At 40.5% G+C, this 19,437-nt stretch overlaps 2 protein-coding genes across 2 annotated transcripts in view; both read right to left on the minus strand.

The window, feature by feature from the left end:
* LOC114561671 (adhesion G-protein coupled receptor D2) overlaps positions 1-8,761 on the minus strand; it is a 96,349-nt gene extending 87,588 nt beyond the window's left edge. The window contains exons 1-9 of the mRNA XM_028587742.1: positions 8,509-8,761; positions 8,366-8,402; positions 7,659-7,683; positions 6,562-6,777; positions 5,616-6,254; positions 2,637-2,831; positions 2,264-2,337; positions 1,081-1,380; positions 153-264 (exon numbers count right to left, since the gene is read on the minus strand). Of these exons, the coding sequence (XP_028443543.1) occupies positions 153-264; positions 1,081-1,380; positions 2,264-2,337; positions 2,637-2,831; positions 5,616-6,254; positions 6,562-6,777; positions 7,659-7,683; positions 8,366-8,401 (1,597 nt within the window). The 5' untranslated portion in view covers position 8,402; positions 8,509-8,761. The remainder of the gene's footprint in view (positions 1-152; positions 265-1,080; positions 1,381-2,263; positions 2,338-2,636; positions 2,832-5,615; positions 6,255-6,561; positions 6,778-7,658; positions 7,684-8,365; positions 8,403-8,508) is intronic.
* Positions 8,762-9,308: 547 nt separating this feature from the next.
* Positions 9,309-19,437, minus strand: part of kif14 (kinesin family member 14) — a 21,702-nt gene continuing 11,573 nt past the window's right edge. The window contains exons 19-29 of the mRNA XM_028588148.1: positions 19,434-19,437; positions 19,137-19,278; positions 18,653-18,759; positions 16,139-16,239; positions 15,618-15,848; positions 14,193-14,380; positions 13,571-13,723; positions 12,432-12,554; positions 12,169-12,243; positions 10,991-11,144; positions 9,309-10,429 (exon numbers count right to left, since the gene is read on the minus strand). The exon at positions 19,434-19,437 is cut by the window's right edge and continues 90 nt beyond it. Coding sequence (XP_028443949.1) covers positions 10,065-10,429; positions 10,991-11,144; positions 12,169-12,243; positions 12,432-12,554; positions 13,571-13,723; positions 14,193-14,380; positions 15,618-15,848; positions 16,139-16,239; positions 18,653-18,759; positions 19,137-19,278; positions 19,434-19,437 — 1,643 coding nt within the window. The 3' untranslated portion in view covers positions 9,309-10,064. The remainder of the gene's footprint in view (positions 10,430-10,990; positions 11,145-12,168; positions 12,244-12,431; positions 12,555-13,570; positions 13,724-14,192; positions 14,381-15,617; positions 15,849-16,138; positions 16,240-18,652; positions 18,760-19,136; positions 19,279-19,433) is intronic.

The following is a 19,437-nucleotide window of genomic DNA, read 5'->3' on the forward strand; positions in this document are numbered from 1 at the left end:
AGTCAGCTGCAGTGAAATACCATTTTTCATATTTCTACAATTTCTCTATCAACTTTGATGACCACTGAAACTCTGCCTGTCTCTTTGAACTAAGTCATGACAAATAATCAATTATTATAAATATTTACACATTATATATTATATATCATTACCTATGTTCTTGGTAGAAAGAGTAAAGCCTTTTCTCTCAGCAGATAGCATGTCTGCAAGAGTTTCAGCAAGACAGTCAATGCTCTGGACAATAGTAAATGGTCCCACGCTGACCTGTGCAAGAAAAACAGACCCAACAACAAAGATTCATGGAGGACAAAGGATGACTTCTCAGGGTTAAGAAAGTTGAGATAATTATTATACCTCATCCCTCAAAGTGGTAACCTGACGCCACCAGATGGATTGCTTCGCATTTGCTCGGCATATCCATCTGGGAACTTTCCGTTGGAGAACTTTTGGGAAGGGGCGGAAATACTGGTTAGCTGATTGGATGAACCATCTGTCTATCACCTATGTTGGTGATAGACGGGCCAAATCAACCAATCAGATCCACGAAGCGTATGTAAATACAACCACATGCCCGCCCCTGCTGCTGCAGGCAAAGCATAGCTCATTAGCTCAGCATGCAAGCAACATGTCGGTAAAGGAGATTTGCCGTTTGTGTAACGAGAATTTAGGAATAAAAGGCACCATTTCAGGTTACCGGACCGCTGTCTGAAAATACTGGTTAGCTGATTGGATAAACCATCTGTCTATCACCACCTAACCCACCTCAAAACCAACGCTGATTGGCCCAGTCGTTTGGCTAACGGCTCCAAATTTTCTCTACCTCAAGATGCCAGACTGATCTGCGAGTGGAAAACTGGAGCTCGCGAGATCAGGACGGTCTCACGAGGCTATCAAAGTGGGACCAAATATGCAAAATAAACACGGTGGAAACCTTGCTACATAAAAGTTACTTTTGGGTGGATTCTGATATAAAAAAATAAAAAATAAAACTGTAAAAACATACTCTCCGAACAAATTAAACCTTAGAGATTTGTTTGGGGGAACATAGCAAATACAGATAAACAGAGGTCACCCCCTCACCCCATCCTCTGTCAGGCCCATCCACTGTGTAGCCATGTCGGGCTCCAGCATCAAACTTGCCGCCTTTACGTAGTTGGTAGCAATGGACACCATGACTTCTGCTGCGCCAGTTCCAGCAGAGAGTGAACTAGCCAGTGCAGTCAGGTTCGTCTCAATCATTTGGGTGAGGTAGAGAACGTCACTGGAGGTGAGGAGGTCAGGGCCACCAACCTCCACCATATGCAGAACAGCCTGGGTCAGCTGCTGCAGCAAGGCCAGATATCTGTCCCCGGAGGCATTAACGCTTAGCTCCACCATCATCTGAGGAAAAGGATGGATGAATATTTCACTTTATTGACCTGTGTTAAGGTTGTTGTAATGCAATGCTGCTAATTCATCAATTCCCTATCTACACATCTTATGATCACAATCACTTCCGTTTAGGATTTTGACCCAGTAAGTTAGTCCTTAAACTAGGGCTGTAGTCAAGTCCACCTTTGTCGAGTCCAAGACAAATCCAAGCCCGGGACTAGTCGAGACCGAGTCAAGACCAAATCCAAAAAAGTCCAAATGAGAGACAGTCAATAGAGACAGGAAGAAAAAAAATCCTCTTCAAGAGCACTTACTTACCTGTTTATAATTTGTGATGTGAGAGACAGTATATCTTCTATTTTAAGATGATAATGTTGCTTCATTATTGCTTCATTATTTGTAATTTGTAACACACAATAGGATCAAATTAGGCCATATTATTTACTTTAAGTATAAAATGAAAATGTTCCCTTTCTTGAACTTATTACTTGTTCTGAATAATTCATAGTACAAAGTGCTCGTTGACATTGTGTCTGTGGCCAAAATGAAAATAACTGATGCCTGATGATTTAGGTATATGATGCAGCCAGGTGTATACCAGGCGACCAATCTTGATGCCTGTTCTAGATGGATTATGAATTAAACTAATACCTGTTTTCTGAACAAATGTGCTTCATCAATGGTTTTGTTTTGAAGGAGGAAGTTACTTTAGAACAAAAGCATATAGTGCTGAACTCTGTTATAATTAGTTGTTGAGCTGCCTCTGCACCAATATCACCAACAAGACTTGTTTATTCATTTATTTTATTATCTACTATGTATTATGTCTATCATAGGCTACTGTACCACTCAAATAATGATGTGCTACAGACAGCTAAACTGTCTGACTCACAGGTTTGGTCAGATGATTCTTGCTCAATCTACTGAAGAATGGTGTCTTTGGTAAATGGACATCATCCAGCGCTTCTGCAGACAGAAACAGACAAATATAATACATTATAATGCAAATCTATAGCAGCAAGACCACAAACTACAGTCTTAGAAATGTCCATAGATCCAACGCTCCTTTGCCATGTCGGCACAGTGTCAACAACAATTAAAAATTCTAAACTATGCAAGGGTAGTATTTACTACAGGCATTGGATCACGTGGCCACGTTAAGGTAATGCTCTTTTTCATTGTTTCTCACAGCAGAGCAAATCATCAAATACATGAAGAATAAAATGCATTATTATTATTATTATTATAATTATTATTATTAGTACCTTTCTTAAACTGGCAAACAGCCCCACTGAATGAGACACACTTGGTTAGACTCCTGCTCCCAATAACAGGGTCAAAGATGTCACAATCCTCATCAGACTCAGGGCCATTGAACAACTCAAAGGAGAATGTTTGATTCTGCAAAGAATTTCCATCCACGAGGGAATCCAAGAACAAATTTAACGCAGTGAATTTTCCTAGTGAAGAAAATGAAAAGAAGGACTCATCAAGACTGAATGCCATGTCAGTCACAGTGTGCATAATGTTACACTTCAGAAATCTTGCAAAGACAAAATCACAGCTTAGGATGTAATTCAAGGCAAGAAAATCACACAGGTTTCATTAGCCACAAGAGTTACAAGATATGATGTAACGTCAACATTAAACTATACAGCACTATCATAACATGTTATATATAATACATTTCAGATGTTCCTTAAATTTGTTTCCCTTCAACATGTTTTCCGTATCGTTGTTGTTGAGCTAAAACTCACTGAGCCAAAATGCTTAGACAAGTTAGTTGTAAGTAGTCAGTAGTCTTTATCCACGAAGTTGTCCACGGTGGCAACGATTGCTCCGTTTTCGCCGGGAATTCCGCCAGATTTCACTCTTTTAGGCCGGATGTCCACTACCTTTCCCTTTCTTTGTGTTGGAATGTCAAACTGGATTTTTAACTGCTCCTCAGATCTCTGCAGGGTAAATCCAGACAGCTAGCAAGACTATCTGTCTAATCTGAGTTTTCTGTTGCACGACTAAAACAACTTTTGAACGTACACATGTTCCACCAAAACAAGTTCCTTCCCGGCGTTATTTTGCAGCGACACCGGGACTGCTGCCGGGACTGCTGCCGGTGCTAAGCGCCGCCCATGACGATTGTGATTGGTTTAAAGAAATGCCAATAAACCAGAGCACGTTTTTCTCCCATCCCGGAAAGCTGTGTGGACTAGCCAGACCCTCCTCCACAGCGCTTTGGAGGAGGGTATGGCAAAGCGAGACTAGTTGTCATAGCAACGCAAAAGGATGCAAAACGATGTTTTCTGATGTGCTGTCCCTGTGGCAAGTGTACGACAATATGTGTGCAACAGAAATGTGGTTAAAGTTAGGGAAAGTTTGTAGTCATGGCAAACAAATTATGGTTTAGCTTAGGCTGGTTAAAGTTAGGACAATTGTGATGCAATACCAAATAACATACAATGAAGTTTAGGCAAGGATAGTGCAGTGGAGACAGGTCTCGCAATGCGAGACTAGGATTAACACTTGGTTAAAGTTAAACAATCATGGTCATTGTCATGGAAAGATCTGTTACAGACAAAAATAATAAAAAGTAATTGTTTAGATAACAACCTTAGTGTGGTTGTAAGCATAAGGCTGACAGGACACCAGGTACTACCATGTTCATAACATGTTCGTAACATCCCAGAACTGAAAGATCAAAGGATCAGTCAGTCCTTCAACAGTTACTGTACACATACCCTGACTCTGTCTGTAAGTTGATTATTAAACAGATGAAACAAATACATTGCTACACTGTAACTGAAAATGACTAAAAGGAGTGCAAGTGCACTATCCTTTCTGCTGTTCAGTTCCAGGAGGTGGAGTTAGTGTTGTGGACTCTCATTGCTCATTGGGGAGCATGATCTCAGAATGAGAGAAGTTTGTTTTGAAGGGTGGGATTCAGAGTGACGTGATTCACAAAATATTTACAAGAACCATTAGGAGCCCTAGAGTTTGCCAATTGTAACGTGGTTACTGATCTCCCCTATTCATTGGAGGGGGAGAGCAAAAGAGACAGAGATTTCCTCTTTTCTTCTATCTCATTCAGTAGTCAATTCAGTAGTGGTTAATGCTGGAAAGTGTGTGTGTGTGTGTGTGTGTGTGTGTGTGTGTGTGTGCTTTCTGCATGTACCTATGTTTGCCAAAGGATGCAACAAATTCAGAAAGGATTGGGGATAGCCTGATCAAGCTTTTTTGCTGATCCTAAATCGAGTCATTTAATATTGAGTATCTGCCAATACCGAGCCCTAAAAATATGTTTATCTTTTCCTACATATTACAGCTTCACAGTGCACGATAATTAGGGTTGTGTTGACCAATTCTATCACTGAATTTGCATAGCAGCCGCTGCTTTCTATTAATTCCAGTGGAAACTGCCAAATTATGTGTTTAAGAGAAAATTAATTTGAAGGTGAGGTTAGCAAATATATTTAATAATGAAATGTGTGAATGTGAAAAGTCTTTTCAAACACTGAGGTATTGTAGCTATCGATCAGGACATTTCTTTAATTTGCAGTAGTCTGATACATTTTAACTTATTTCCTAAAATATGTTTTTAGATAACAGATTTAATTTACTTTTTGAAGTAGGTTTTGTGACCTACTTTTCTCTTAGTGTGTACTTCACTGTAACTATTTCCCTAACTATTGAACTGTTTCCCTATTTCAATTAGATTATTTGAAAACTGTTTTAGTGATCTCACTATTTACGACAACTACTTAAAGCATGCAATTCCAAGTATTTAAGACCAACATCTATTTAAATGATGTCATGATTGGGGGCTGATACAAGAGATGAGGAGTGCGGGTGTAGAGGAGGATGAAAAAGAGTCAGAGCACATTTGGGTCAATTAATTTCACAGCATTTATTTTACCCTGCTTGGAATGCCAGATGGGTGGAGTTTACCACATCAGCCCAGTTTGGCATGTTACTGAAAAGTGTGTAGTCCAAAATTACTTTCAAATGGTCTCTATGTGATTGTTTTTTCTGCATAGCAACCCCACCCAGCCCTAGTGCCAAACTTTCTAAACTGTAAACAACATTTGATGTAATGCTTAACCATACCACTGGACCTTGCAGATTGATGAGTCTCTTCTGTATTTTGTGGTTTAAATTATTTTTTACTTTGCTTTTGATTTTAGATTATATCTGGATTGAACATTCAGCTTCCTCTGTGCTCATGCTGCATCCATTCAAAACAAATGTACCTTGACATGGGATGTCTCTCCATAGCTTCGTAAGGGAGGACTCCATTTCCATGGCTGCTCCACTCCACTTGAACACCAGCCCTGAGGAAACTGGTGAACACTCCTTTTCCATGGTGTAGATTTCGCTGCTGTTCAGTACCCGGTCCCATATGTGCAGCTCTGTGATGCTCCCTGAGAATGACTCATCCTTCTTAAAAGAACCCCCAAAAGTGTCCTGCTCTTGTCCAATGATGAAAACGCCATCAGGGCCAATGCTCTTAGAACCTAGGCCATCACCCCTAGAGACCACAAGGCCGTCAGTAAATAGTGCCCAGCGTCCACCATTCTGGTTCCAAGAAATGCACACCGAACGCCAGGAGTCGTCGTGGTCGAAGGCTTCTTGGTAACGTCCATGAATGCCATGGACCAGCACAGCCAGCTGCACACGTTTTCCCTGGATCAGATTCACGCGGAGCTGGAACTCATTAATATATGACTGGATGGAGTAAGAAAAGATGGTGGAAATTCCGAAGCAATTTGGATCGAAGCGGAGCCGGGTGCAAACCGTCACGGAGTCCATGGAGGGGAACTTGTGCAGGAGACGGGCATGCTTTCTGTCTGAGCGCCCGGTGAACTCCAGAATCAGGGTCTCAGAGGAACCTTTGGTTTCACCGCACACAGACAGAAGAAAGAGGCATACTATGAAGGAAAAAATCATGCCACAGCTCTCGGGAAAAGATAGAACCTAATCATAAAATTCCACATTGTGGCCCTGATACTACTAAACATTTATTCACTTTGGATAAGAGTTTTGTATGGCAGCATCGTCAGTCCCATTTCATTTTCTGTAACCCTTTTGTTAAAACAGTGAGTAGGCAGAAAGGTGTCTTGGAAACAATGAGCATACTATTTAAAAAGAAAGACATCACGTGAACATAAAGTTTTACAAACAGCACACTGAACCTACTTGTCGTGACATTCCTGGCAATCCACACAGGCTGAGTGATGTTTAAAGATGTTAAAAAGCTGGTTAGCTCTTGCTTCTCCACTGGGTTGGAGACAGTGGCTAAGGCTCCAGAGCGCTGGTTACACAGTTTCCCTGCATCGTTCCACCGCAGGCGATCAGGCACATACTCATAGTAGGACTCATCATATGTCAGTTTTCTAGTTTCCAGTGTAAAGGCTGATCAAAGAAGATTAGAAGCATTAGTGGAGACAGACAGCACTGGTGAAAAATCTGGCTGAAATGGCTGACAGTTTTTTGATTTGATTCTGACATCCCAAGGGAATTCTTATTCTGTTCAGATCATATTTGACTAGGGGTCCATGATATAATCAATGTTTTGGCATGTGGTTTAAAGTGGTAGAGCAGCACCCCTGTTAAAGGTCCCATGGCAAGAAAATCTCACTTTATGAGGTTTTTTTAAAATTAATATGAGTTCTCCCAGCCTGCCTATGGTCCCCCAATAGCTAGAAATGGCGATAGGTGTAAACCGAGCCCTGGGTATCCTGCTCTGCCTTTGAGAAAATGAAAGCTCAGATGGGCCGATCTGGAATCTGCTCCTTATGAGGTCATAAGGAGCAAGGTTACCTCCCCTTTCTCTGCTTTGCCCACCCAGAGAATTTGGCCCAGCCATGAGAGAGAGACATAATGGCTTTCAAACGAGCAAAGTGGCAGTTGGTCAAGGCCACAAATCTAATCTCCATCCAAATCTACTGCAAATTTGAATTGAATATTAAGAAAATCTACAAAATAAAATGGATATTAATCTGCATTTCCCTCCACTAATTGGATGCAAATATTAGGAGTGGGGTGCATTAAGATATGCATATGGTGGAGCTAATTATCTTTATTAATGTTAACTTATACCGGGTGAGTGGTAATGCATTAAGAGAAGTGTTGTGGGGCGAGTGTCACAGAGAAACTAATGGCATATTTTGCAAAAAGTATCATAACTCAAAAGGTTTAGAACATTTACATGTATCACCTCAAAGGGGTCCACCCATCACAAACACAGATCTGAATTCCACTTAGGTTTGATTAAAAAATTGAAAGTGACTCACCTGATATATAGCTGTGGAAACAAACCTGAAACATAAGCATAAGGTTATTGCTGGTATGAAGCAAACATATTGTTCTAATGAGGTAATATACACAACAGGTGTCCTAATTAACGTAAATAACGGGCGTTTCCTCCGCCAAGACACTTCATCTATTTTCAGGCCTGCGACATATTATACATACAGCAACAATATTGAAGAAAAAAGCAGTTCAAATGTTTGTATGAAGTTGACATGATTCATTTCACTAGTGAGCGACACCTGCAGCATAACTGAGAAGTTAATGACGTGCTATTTTACTTCGCGCAGTCATTTAGAACACTATAAGAACGTTGACTGCCCTGGTTAATTATTGTAGCCTATTAAACAGGAACACGGAGGAATAAAATAAGACATAGGCTGCAACGTGCAATATGGTCACAGGGCATATTTAAACATCCACAAATATAATACAAAGAAACCCATAACGACATGAACAAAATAAATCTATAGTATAAGACTAGTATGGCTTTTATTTACATCTTCACAACCTGTCTGTTTAGAAAAAGAACCATTCCACACGGTGAGACTTTTGTGCTCAATTCTGTCAAGAAAATTGAAACTATTGGGATTTTACACAACTTTGTCTGGCAAAAAAGTCGACATGCATTTGTCTAAAATATCGTACTACAGGAATTAAAACTTAAACAAAGATCAAGTAAGCTACTTACCAGCAGGCCTATTTTTGGAAACAATAACAAGTGCATCCTGAAAAAACAAACATCTATTAGCTGAGAATGGAACGTAATTCTACTGCGCTTTCCTATATTGATCAGGAATAAATAAGCAGAACAAATGGATTTTTTCTTTATACCTCAATTAGTCGTCTTGAAACTTTTTTGCGCGTTTTCTCATTCCAATCGCGTCGTGTCTGTGATCGCAGCATTCAACCACAAAAGCAACGTTTTTTGTGTTTAATTCCACTAAGTGTAAAGTTGATCAAAGTGTTTTTTCTTCGCCACTGTGATCTATCAGTCCGTCCGTAAAGTACCTAAGGAACCCTGGCGGTAGCGGAGTCGAAAGAATGAAGGGAGGATGCAGAAGAAGCTGCAGCGAGGAGGAGTGGGTGTAACCTGCAGCGAGCAGAGCACAGAGTTACCAAAAGTAGGGTTCAAGGACCTACAGGGGCCCTTGAGCGGGTTCCAGGGGGTCTGGTTAAGCTAGAGGCCCGCACAATGAGGTAATACACACATGAATGTGAATTCATTTATCAAGTTAATGGTTGCAGCCAAGTGTACAAACTAGGAGTTCATGACATAAAAAAAAATAGTTTGGGATCCTTTAGTCTGATTACCTCACAATTTCTATCTATCTATCTATCTATCTATCTATCTATCTATCTATACACACACACACACACACACACACTTTTTAGGTTTTATAGTCCGCCTACAACAGAGACAGACAAATAATATCTTACTGGGTGTGAATTCTAAGAACAAAATGTATTATGAAGACCAATGTGTATGTGCACATCTGTGGACCGTTGTTATACTGTCAGTATCTATTTCACTCCAAGGTAACCCAATTAAGGCATGTGTATATGAATGTTTTTGATAAGCAGGTTTAACATTTAAACAACTAACAGAAAAATCTGCAATTTGAACGATTTGGGTCTTTGTCAAATTCAGCCAAGTGTATTTATTGCAGAAGTACAAGTTGCTGTAGATACAAACTTTTACCAAGTGATACAAAGGACGTACAATACGGTTTTGTTAAAGTACATGTATTAAGAAGAAACACAGAGTACACAAGTCTCTCCTGAGTGCAAATAGCTGCAGCGTGTGTTTTTCAACATATATGAGCAAATTGAATACCAAAATATAAGAGAGAAATCATATACAGCACAGAGTGGGGAGAAAGTCTGTCATTATTTCTTTTCTTTTTTTTTTTTACAAAACACTGTACCTGAGCTGCTGCATATTGAAATCGTGCATGTTTGAATTATTAAAACGATGCAAAAAAGAACAATTTGGCGGCCTCTGCTTTTTACACCATATAAGAAGTGACACGATGACTGGAATTATTGCTGAAATTTTGAAGCATCTACACATGGACACATCATTTTTCCCACATTTATTATTTTCTTTGTAATTGAAAAAATAGCCTGTGTAAAAAAAAATCCAGATATTGCTCACATTTAGAAAGCAGTTTGTAATATAACTTGAATATAACTTATTTTTTAGCAACTTGGATAAGTCTCTGCAGTGATTGTTGCCTGTGATGCCAGGCACGTGACACCGGAACGTGCAAAAAATGCCTATGACCCATTTGGTGTTACCAGCAGAAGTTTTTTCTGTATCAGCATTTAAAATGTTACAGTAATTTGTGCATAATGTGAGCACATCATATAGAAAAACACAGAATAAATCATACCCAGTGTAAGCTGCCTTTGGACAACACACCAGGAGGGAGAGAGTACACAATCTTACTCACGACTCGATTTCTAACAGCACTGCGAGTCTCTTTACTCAAGATTTCCTTGTCTGTGCTCTTATCTGAAGCGGCAGAACTTCTGCTCTCTCCTGCCTCCTGTTGGTTCCAGCAGGAGGACAGGGACTGCAGGGCAGAGTGGAGCTCGTCTCGTGCAGCCATGACACTCTGAAGAAAGGGAAGCTGTAGGGACGGCGTCAGTGCTCCCTCCTTGGACAGACAAGCGATCTGCTCACCGACAGCCTTGGCAGACGAGGAGATCAGCTCTCTGCTGCTGCTGAGGTTAGAGTCTCGGTCTTTTCCTAGAAGGAGGACGACAGTCAGATAGGCACAGTGACACCTACAACAAAAATCGGGTTGATCGTGGCAGATGGTGCTTTTGTTCATGCTGCTCATGCTTAATTTGCCCATGCTGCCAGCCACTATGCCGGTTAAACCATCAAAACTATTATACTCAAAATCGACATTATTTATCCAAAAAAACAACATAGGTATGACGAAATAAATTAATTAACTATAGCGTAAAACACAATAATCCGAATTGTATGCCATAATATAAAACTGCATACCCCTTGGATTGGGTGAGACACAGGCAAAGCGGTTATAAAACACCCAATGAACCCACAGCTGCCACAGCATGTCAGTTCATTATACGTACACTATACTGATGCACTGACAAAACATTGTCTAAAAATATTCAGCTATTTATCTTTGTGAATTTTAAATAGTAAAACGACAAAAAGCAGTTGGCTTTGACTCTTGACATACGGTTTCTTTTAGTGCTTTTGGATATACAACGTTACACTGGAGAGTTAAAGAGTTAAAGCGTAACATCCGGGCTGTGTGTATGTCGGAAGCTTCACCTCGCAGGGCGGTAGACAGACAGGAATGCAGCTGTCTGATGGCCTGGTTCAGCTGGAACAGCTTGGTCACTGTAGTCCTCAGTCTCTGCAAATGGGAAGCTGAGGCCTCTTCCTCCGCCGCCTCCTCCCCCTCATCTGGGTCCGTCTCCCTCTCCTGTTTGAAAACATGAACACACCCGAATAATGAATACAAGATAAGTAGCCTTTTCTATTACATAAACTTAATGGTCTCCTTCCCAGTTCAGCAGAAAATGTTGATGGCTATGCCATTTACTCCAGGTTTAGGTAGTTTTTGTCCCTATATTTTGCTTAAATAAAATAACCAATATACCAACATTTAAATCACTAATCACCCTTTTCTGAAGAGCTTCAAACTATTAAGTAATTTACAGATGTGTTTACATCCACGATCACGCACAGTCCAGTGCAGTCATGGGTTAAATGCCTTGCTCAAAAAAACACTATGAATGTAGTTGCCTTAGGCAATAACTCAGGTTTATTTGACCACAATAACATTGTGGGTGGCAAAATGCACATGCACCTATATGAGTCAGTGAATGGTTTTAACAAAAGAAAACTGCTAGTTTGTGTGGCTAAGATAACGGCAAACAAGCCCGTTAGCTGTGACTGATGCCACTTCGTTCAACACATTCATTACCCGAACGATCGTCAAGGGGCAACTGCAGAGAGATAAGCCTACAGAGCATTGAGCTTTACAGGAGCAATAAAGGCTGAGTGGCATTTTTAACAGGGCTGCTGTGTGTGGGGGTATTAATCTGTAACATTTAAGCCTGCGTCAGGATGGAAGATTGTTTTTAACCTGAACATATCCAGGGAAGCTTCTCTGGGCATGTATTCTATCTTTCAGCCACAGTTTACCCAAACAAATACCAGTAGTTTTTGTGATGAAGCTGCAGATAGCGGATGGCCATTAATCAAATTATTTAAGTTTGACCATTTGTAATGCTAAAGTTCATAAGTTTATTTTTATCTAGGTTTAAATTACCAAATAAAACCCTTTATTTAAAAAAAAATTTAATAATTTTATTTGACTAGTGGAACAATCATTTCTCTCACAGTATGCGACTACCTAGTAAACCCCACATCAAAAAGAATGCAAATTGATTTTGCAGTTCATACCATAACTCTTTGTAGTTGGTTGTGCTGCTGAAACTCACCCTGATATGGCAGTGCATGTAGTTCTGCAGAGCACGAGCTAAGTCAAGCGTCTTGGATTTTAGGCTCTGCAGGACCTGTAGGCAGAGATGGATTATCGATGAGGACACCTTCTTTTAGGAGCATTTACCTACATCTCTACGGAAAGGAAATGATCAACACAAAATCAAGTTATATAACCATGACAACTTTTGTGACAGGATAATTAAAAACAAAAAAACAAAATCCCTGCAACTAATGACATAGCCAGGTAGTGAGTTCTTACTGGGTTCCTGGGGTAGGCCAGCTGAGCCTCTCTCAGCATTTCACTGGTGATGGTGAGACTTTCCTCTAAGAGAGAGCCAACGCCCTTATCAGTCCCTCTCAGCAGACACATGACAACTGATTGCTGAAAAGATTTAATCATATAATAATATGAATCATATTTTTTATTTTCATATTTTTGATACCACTTCCCTAGTCAGTCAACAAAAGCTACAACATACAATAAACACAACAAACAAGATATCCCTGATGGTTTAGAACAGAGTATGAGAAGTATAGCCTGCCTGATATTGGATGTTTGAGGCACATACTGATATGGAGTTAAAAAATAAAATAATAATAATAATAATAATAATAATAATAATAATAATATCAGTATTTTCTTTTAACATAACACAAACCATCTTGATATACAGATCCCTTAGATTATTATTATTATTTTTGGTGAATGGTGACCAAGAAACATTAAAACGGTACATTTTACAGTGTAACAATAAACTTGATAGTTTTCTCTGGTCGACAAACCATGTTATGGGGACACTGTTTCTAAATGACCTCAAACATGGTTTGGCGTTTCTGTACTACAAATTACAAAGTTACTCATCGTACACACAAATTCCAATAAATCTGCATTAATCTAATATAGGCCCATATATTGTTCCGGCCAATTATTCGGTTTATCTCAAAGTCCTTTCCCCCCACTTTTTGACATTGTTGATTCTCACTGATTATTGCTATGGTGTTTTTACACTACATTCCCCAGAGATCCCCTGACAGGCAAACTATCTACTATTTTTTTAAGCAGTCTTTCATTGATATACTAACCACTGTGTTGAACAAAACACAATACAATATAACAGAATTTTACCATGTCCTTTACCACCCCCACGTGCACTAAATGCTGTGCACCTTCAAAAGACTGACAAATCCTAACATTTCCTTACCAGGCGTTTACACAACATAATAAAATACCACATCAATAAATCAACCATGCTGTATCCTTATTCAGCTCAATAATCCCCCCCTGATCCGCACAGCTAATATTCCATTCTCAAGTATTGTAGAGTGGGGGCTTGATTACAGTGGACTCCAGAGCTTTGACAGAGATCGTAGCTGCTGCAGTATTAATGGTGGCGTTACCTTGCCTGTGGCCTGGACACCCCGCTCCATAGCATTCAGCGGCATGCCTGTCACCGCCGCTAGGTGGCCAAGTGCAAGCAATGCTGCATCCAGGCACCGACTGCTCTTCCTCCGTGCCTCTGTCACCATTGATGTAATCTCCGATTCACAACCCTGGACATCAAGTTAGCACAAACAAACAGACAAACACTTTGAATTAAAATTGATTTTACAGTAAATCAATGTAAGCAAGCAAACAAAATGGCCGGCATAGTCTTAGGGGTCAGTAAATTAATGAAAATGCTAGAGAATGTTTAAAAAAAAAAAAAAAAAAAAAAAAAAAAAAATCAGAAGTGAGAGAGGAAAATTGTGTGTTAAGGCGCTGAGGCTGGTAAGAAATTTTGATTTATTTTCCATATATTCATGTTCTGTTTGGGGCTCAAGGTTGAGAATTCCCTCCGCTTTTCCATTTCCATAGACAGAGCTCAGACAGCTCAGAGCTAAGACACGTCAATTAATGCTCTGCCTTTTGATTAGCTGCCCCGTGTCCAAACTACACTCTTTTCAGCTAATTTGTACACTGTAAAAGCACAATGTAACGTCACTGAATGGCCTTTAACGCAGTGTGATATTTTTGGTTTACCTGAATGAGCAGCTGGAAGAATCCTCCGATCTTCTTGAGTTGGCTCTTGAGTTCCTCAGCGATGGTGTAGAGTGGGCTGGAGGAGAGTTTAACGCTGGCAAACCACTGCATGGTAACAAGCACTGCACTCTCTATGGCTCTGGTGGCCGTGACCAGTTGAGTCTGGGCCACCAAGTTACACACAAAGACTGCAGGAGAACAAGCCATAATAGCAGTTTAATCACAGTAAATCAGATACAGAAATACCTGGGCCTTTTAGAATGGTCTGCAAATTAGTTTCTTTTAAAGATTTAAGTGTTTTCAAATTTAATTAAAAAGGTGCAGTAGGTAAGCCTTATAAAACTAACTTCCTGTCATATTTGCTGAAACTGACCCTATGTTCCAATAGGGTCAGTGTTAACACTTATCAGTTAAATTTTCTAAGCACAAACGGACATTTGGAAAAACAGAGAAAATTTGGTCTGGGCTCCAATTATTCAATACTGTAATTATATTCTCTCCCTCGTTCCACCTAGTTACCAACGATTGGTTGGCTATTATCGTGGTGTGTCTGGATGTGTTTAGGCGGGCATTCAAGAAGACTCAGGGCAGTCATGTCGACGCTGGATGATTATTAAGTTAAAAGCACCAAACCTACTTACTTTAAATATAGACCCTATGCAATCTTGATTCAAGTCTGTGCTGGATATTAACAAGTGTTTCACCTCCCAGTGAACGCTGAATGTTTTTGTATATTCGACTTCCAACACGTCATCCATTCTCATTCTGTCTTTAGGTCTGGCTGCTGTGCTCGAGTCATGTGCGGGGCGGGACGTAACTAGGCGGAACAAGGGAGAGAATACCATTGCAGTATTGAATAATTGGAGCCCAGATGCAATTTTGTAATTTTCTAAATTTCTGATCCTCTGAATAAAAACAGAAAATTGGAAAAACAGTTTAAAGATCCAATTTTTTAATTTGTCAAAGTGGGAAAAAAATGAAAAATTGGATATTTGAACCCATTTTTCTGGCACCACCTACAGCCTGTAGTGCGATTTGATTCAGGTGCACCAATCAGGGCCGGGGGGGGACCGTTTGGGGGTTTAGCGGAAAGGGGGGAGGGACTGAGAAGTTGTCAATGTTCAAATCTATTGGCTAAGTCCTGGATCTTCACAATCCTACCTACAGCACCTTTAACGGAAGAATCGGCATCAAAACCATGAACATTTTTTCTATGCTTTGTGCGTAGGTCAGACAATTACATAGAAAAATAATATGCAAAGAGATTTATTTCTAGCGGTTACCCTACCTGTAGTTATCTATCGACTTTGACTACTAACTAATTGAATATTAAAACAAAAGCATCAACTTGTTTATTTGTTTGGATCCTCATTAGCTTGCACCTCTTCCTGCTCAAAAACAATTGAATTACAAGTTGAATCTCACCGTTCTCCTGGCTGTCGTCATCCAGGCTGTCGTATAGGTCAGATATGGTTTGGACTGCTGAATACATCAGGTGTAGATCAGAAACCAACCTGTCTGCCAAGCTCTCTTCTGTCCCAGTACAACCACGCAGACGGGCGACAGACTGGCCAATCAGCTCCTTGCAGATGCCAGGCATGGCAGAGCCTGAGCTGCTCAAATGGGTGGATGGCGGTTTGGCCACACCCATCAAGCCTGGGACAGACAGAGTGAGGAGTTGGGGTGTGCAGACATGACCTCACTAGACCTCATTATCACAACACTGGGTCATAGTAAAAATGCATTGGTCACAAAACCAAGTGTAGTACCCAGTATTTATAGAAACTTTGCAGAAACACTTCTTCATTGCAAAAAGATTTGTACAGATAAAACCCTTCTGCCTTACAACTTTTAAATTTGTTTAAAAGGCTATTAATGGCTATTCAAAATATGAAATCAATCAGAAAGCTGAAACTATTTCAAGTCATTTTTGTTCAGTTCCTTACCAGCAGACTGTGAGGAGCTGTTGTGGAGGCTCTGAATGGGATGGACCCGGATCTCGTAGAGACGCCCTGAGATTCTTCTGCTTTTCAACAAGCTTCTGCTCCTGATGTCAAACAAACCAGAAGCAAAACCCTGTGAGTACCCTGCCAACATTTTATAGATTCACTTTTATAATTACATATTAGGCATGGTGACACTCTCATTCAGAATGACTCGGTGCTCCAGTGTATTTGGAATGGATTTAGTAGGGCTGGGAACCAAAAATCATCGATCATCAATCATGATTTTAAAAAATCGATTCTTTTCCCCAGAATCAATATTTTATATATTTTTTTTTACCAATTATACAGCTAAATATTTTTTGTTTATACCGTTCCACCGATGGCGATTAAGGAACGTTTTTAGCAGTTTGCAGATTATCTGTATCGGCGTTTTATTTGCCTGATAAGCAATAAAGTTAGTTCATTAATTAAAAAGTGCGCTACTTTGGATCCGCTACAGCTCTGTGTCTGTCCCCCTGCTTCGGTTTCACTCACCACCGAGTCTGACTTAATGTCCCGCCCACACCGCTGACCGACCGACCGACCGACCGACCGACCGACCGACCGACCGACCGACCGACCGACCGACCGACCGACCGACCGACCGACCGACCGACCGACCGACCGACCGACCGACCGACCGACCGACCGACCGACCGACCGACCGACCGACCGACCGACCGACCGACCGACCGACCGACCGACCGACCGACCGACCGACCTTTACTGTGTATTGTGTTGAAAGTTTCTAATTTATTAAATAATTGCTTAAAGCATTTAAACAAAGTTGTGTGTTAATTTTGATTTAAAGATTTTCATTTTCACTGTATATGCATATCGGTCCAAAATATCCGTTTCATTAACTACTAATAATCGGTATCGGCCTTGAAAAAAAACAGTATTGGTCGATCCCTAATGGCGATTACATCATATCTGTTTCCAGCAAAACCGAGCGAAAGCAGAAAATACATGTTAGGTACTTCTTTACAAATGAAATAACTGTCAGACTGACTGACATGCAATGTGCATTCTTTTTAGAAAACAATTAGTTTCTAGAAATGTCTCATGATACATTGTCCCTAGAAGTTATTATTCAACTTTTGTTTTTGTTAAAGAAAAATTCAATACTATCGAATCACACTTATACAATCACAATAAATGAAAACCACAATACAAATCAAATCTGCACCCATGTATCGTGAAAGAATCAGATCAAAAGCATATCGTCCCAGCCCTAGAATTTAGTGTGTTCTCAAAGTCTGTTTTTTCCTGTAATGTTTTTCCTTTGTGTGGATTTTCTTACTGGATCAGAGTTCTATACGTTTTTTTTGCTGACATTGTAATGAGGGGATTGGAGACAGACTACATGTACCGCTTTTAATGTGGACAGTGCTTATCTAACTACCTCTGGACATGGTTAATGCGATATGATTTTAAGTGTGGAATGGACACCGTTAGACATGGGTTTGGTGTTATTTTGCAAGGATGCATGTTTAACGCATATGGGGTTGAATGAGTTCAGCAACATTTTTATTATAATAAACAACCTGGAAGGAAGGTCAGTAAACAGCTATGACTGTGGCCATAAGGCTTGGGTTTAATGGAGTCAGAGATAGAATGGCTGAAGGAACAAGCCTGTGCCATGTGTCATTTGGCTGAGTCTGCTGGTAGTTTAGGCACCACCAGGAACACCATAAAACATGCTTGACAAGAATAACAACAATGTGAGGGGAAAATGGTGGCGGCTTTGCATGTTGTGTGTGTGTGTGTGTGTGTGTGTGTGTGTGTGTGTGTGTGTGTGTGTGTGTGTGTGTGTGTGTGTGTGTGTGTGTGTGTGTGTGTGTGTGTGTGTTAGACTTTGAAACGCAGGTACCCGTAGGGCCCTTTCCCTTTCCTACACCCCTTGGCCTGGCCAATTGAAATTAATAAACAGAGGAAACATAATAAAGAAGGAACTATACTGTGGGCAGCAACTTCACATCAGCTTTTCATGAGAGAAAGATGGATGTGTTGAACGTCAAAAATGTGTGCCAGGTTGTAAATCACATTGGTGGAAACTAGGAGCGAAAATAACCAAAATCTTCCAAACAGTTTGACAAAAATGATTTTCCGTGTTCCATTCACATGCTGTTCAACTTTCCGTATACAGAACATCCATTGCCCTGACACACTGTTCACATTAAAAGAGTGCAAGAGGAGGTGAGTTCAGTTGAGCATGAGGGCTGTGGGTTTAAGATCCACACACTGTAAGGCGAAAGTATTAAGTCTATCCAAGCTCTGGTAAACAACAGTACGGTGGACAGTCCTGTACTCTCCCTCCCAGGTGCTTTGAACACTTGCTTAATTACATATTTCAAGTAATTGGATAAGAATACCAATTCAGTCTGCAAAATCTAAAAAAATGTAAATGTACAGGTAAGGTGCTGGAAGGAGGGATTGATGGATAGGAGGAGAGAGGAGGAGCTGGATAATTACCTTCGGCGTGAGAAGGAGGAGGTGGAAGCAGAGGAGGCCGATATATCTTGCTCCCACTCATCATCAGGGCCATAAAACACATCGTCATCTTTAGAGGTGGAATCCCCCTGCGGAGAGTAAACTATTGCTGACACGCCCAGTCTCATTTACTCAACTTAATGAGAAAAGCGCAGCAAAGTGAGGTAGCATCCACTGTCAGGCATAAAACAACCCATTCTGGACTGTAAATAAGGTCAAACGCCTGGGAAATTGGCAATTGCACTTGAGCTGATGTCACACTCTAGAATGCAGAATGAGGAACAGACTGGCTGGCTGGTTGGCTATGCTTCACTCAACAGGCATCATACATCAGCATAAATAAGCAAGTATGCACACCCTTCCTCTGATTTTTCACACGCATTTTGCTGGTACTTGTTTATTAGCTTAATCATGAGTCTACTCACTGCAGATTATTCATCATTATGAGAACTGATTTAAGGCAGACCTGATCGAGTTCCCTCATGGCAGCAATGTTGTTTTGGAACTTGTCCAGGCTCCAGAAAGTGGAGATCCCCAGCTTTGTGTTTTGAACCCGCACCTGCGGCAGACCACCCTGCTGAAGTTTCTCATCTTCGGAGCTTTCGTGTCTACAACAGAGTGGAGTCAAATGATTTGTGGCTCATGTTAATGAAGATGATACTTGCTTGACACCTCAACAGGTTTATTGATTCTTGATGGGGGTTGTAACCCGTCTAATAAATCAATCATATATAAACTGTGGCCCAATCTTGAATTTGCATACCTGC

This window comes from Perca flavescens, chromosome 9 (genome assembly GCF_004354835.1).
Source record: "Perca flavescens isolate YP-PL-M2 chromosome 9, PFLA_1.0, whole genome shotgun sequence".
NCBI classification, from domain to species: domain Eukaryota; kingdom Metazoa; phylum Chordata; class Actinopteri; order Perciformes; family Percidae; genus Perca; species Perca flavescens.